Source organism: Eufriesea mexicana, unplaced genomic scaffold (assembly GCF_001483705.2).
Source record: "Eufriesea mexicana isolate 0111107269 unplaced genomic scaffold, ASM148370v2 scaffold23824, whole genome shotgun sequence".
In the NCBI taxonomy this organism is placed as follows: domain Eukaryota; kingdom Metazoa; phylum Arthropoda; class Insecta; order Hymenoptera; family Apidae; genus Eufriesea; species Eufriesea mexicana.
This window is the reverse complement of record NW_016930827.1, coordinates 1-1082: the sequence shown is the minus strand read 5'-3', so window position 1 is coordinate 1082 and position 1082 is coordinate 1. Positions and strand designations below refer to the sequence as shown.

The 1082-nt window shown below is 42.5% G+C and overlaps 1 protein-coding gene across 1 annotated transcript; it reads right to left on the bottom strand.

Annotated features, from left to right (window-relative positions):
• Nucleotides 1-38: 38 nt before the first annotated feature.
• On the bottom strand, nt 39-818 carry LOC108554497 (uncharacterized; the record flags this gene model as incomplete). Its single annotated transcript, XM_017909796.1, has 1 exon — nt 39-818. A coding segment is annotated over one exon (780 nt), but the record flags the coding sequence as incomplete, so codon positions are not given.
• Between the last annotated feature and the right edge of the window lie 264 nt (nt 819-1082).

Below are 1082 nucleotides of genomic sequence, written 5' to 3'. Positions count from 1 at the left end.
AGGAAGATCAAGGGAACGACGCGATACCCCCTTGATACCTCCTTTACATCGGCCCTGGCTATCGCGCGATACATTTTCGACAAAATGTCTTTCACATGACGCCTCTTCATCGTAAAGATATTGTTTCTCTGGCGTTTCCTCGATGGACCAAAACCTACTGAGCTGATCATCTAGAGATGTGACTAGGTGGCACATCTTATGCGCTCTCCTTTGTGTGGGATGTTGTTGGGCCTTGATTTCGTCCGTAACAATCCACCCTAAGAGAGTGTTTTGGAGAATAATAGAACTATTGGCTAGTTTAACTTGACCGGAGTTCAGCAAGTCGTAAAACAATGTATTTCCGATAAGTGCGTCTATCTCCCTTGGCTCAAAGAAGTTCGGATCGGCTAATTTTATGTTGACGGGAATGCTTAGCTGATCAGGGCTTATCCGTTGTAATGGTAAGAGACCTGTAATTACCGGGAGCGCGAGGAATTTAATTTTTGTCTCGAATGAGCTGCTAATTGACCTTATACGCGTGGTCACGGAATAATCCGAACTTGTTTTTAATTGTCCTAGGCCCGACAATGAAAGATTTATTTTATGTTTGTCCGAGTCCAATCTCTTGGTGAGACGATGAGTTATAAAATGAGTTTGCGAACTACTGTCAATTAGCACGCGACATACATGATTCCGGTTGTTTTTATCAAGACTAATGTCCTTTACAGTCCTAAGTAAAATCTCAGAGTCGCGATAAGCGGTGAGAGTGGGTTTCGGAATATCTGAGAATGTTGAAGGTGCCGAAATGTCTTTGTTGGTATTTTCATTGCTACTTTCCTCTTTCGCAGATGAAAAATGAAGCAGTGTATGGTGCTTCTTTTCACACTTACTCTACAATTGCCGGCTAGGTGATTTGATCGAGGGCAATTAAAACAGCGTTTTAAATGCTTTATCATATTCAAGCGATCATTAATCGAAGACCGTAGGCATTTTGGACACGCGTAAATCGAATGTTCACCCTTACAAACGATACACCGATACTGTGCCTGTGTCGCAACATACGATTGGTCGCGGTTTTGAGTGTTTTCTCGTAAAGGCATATC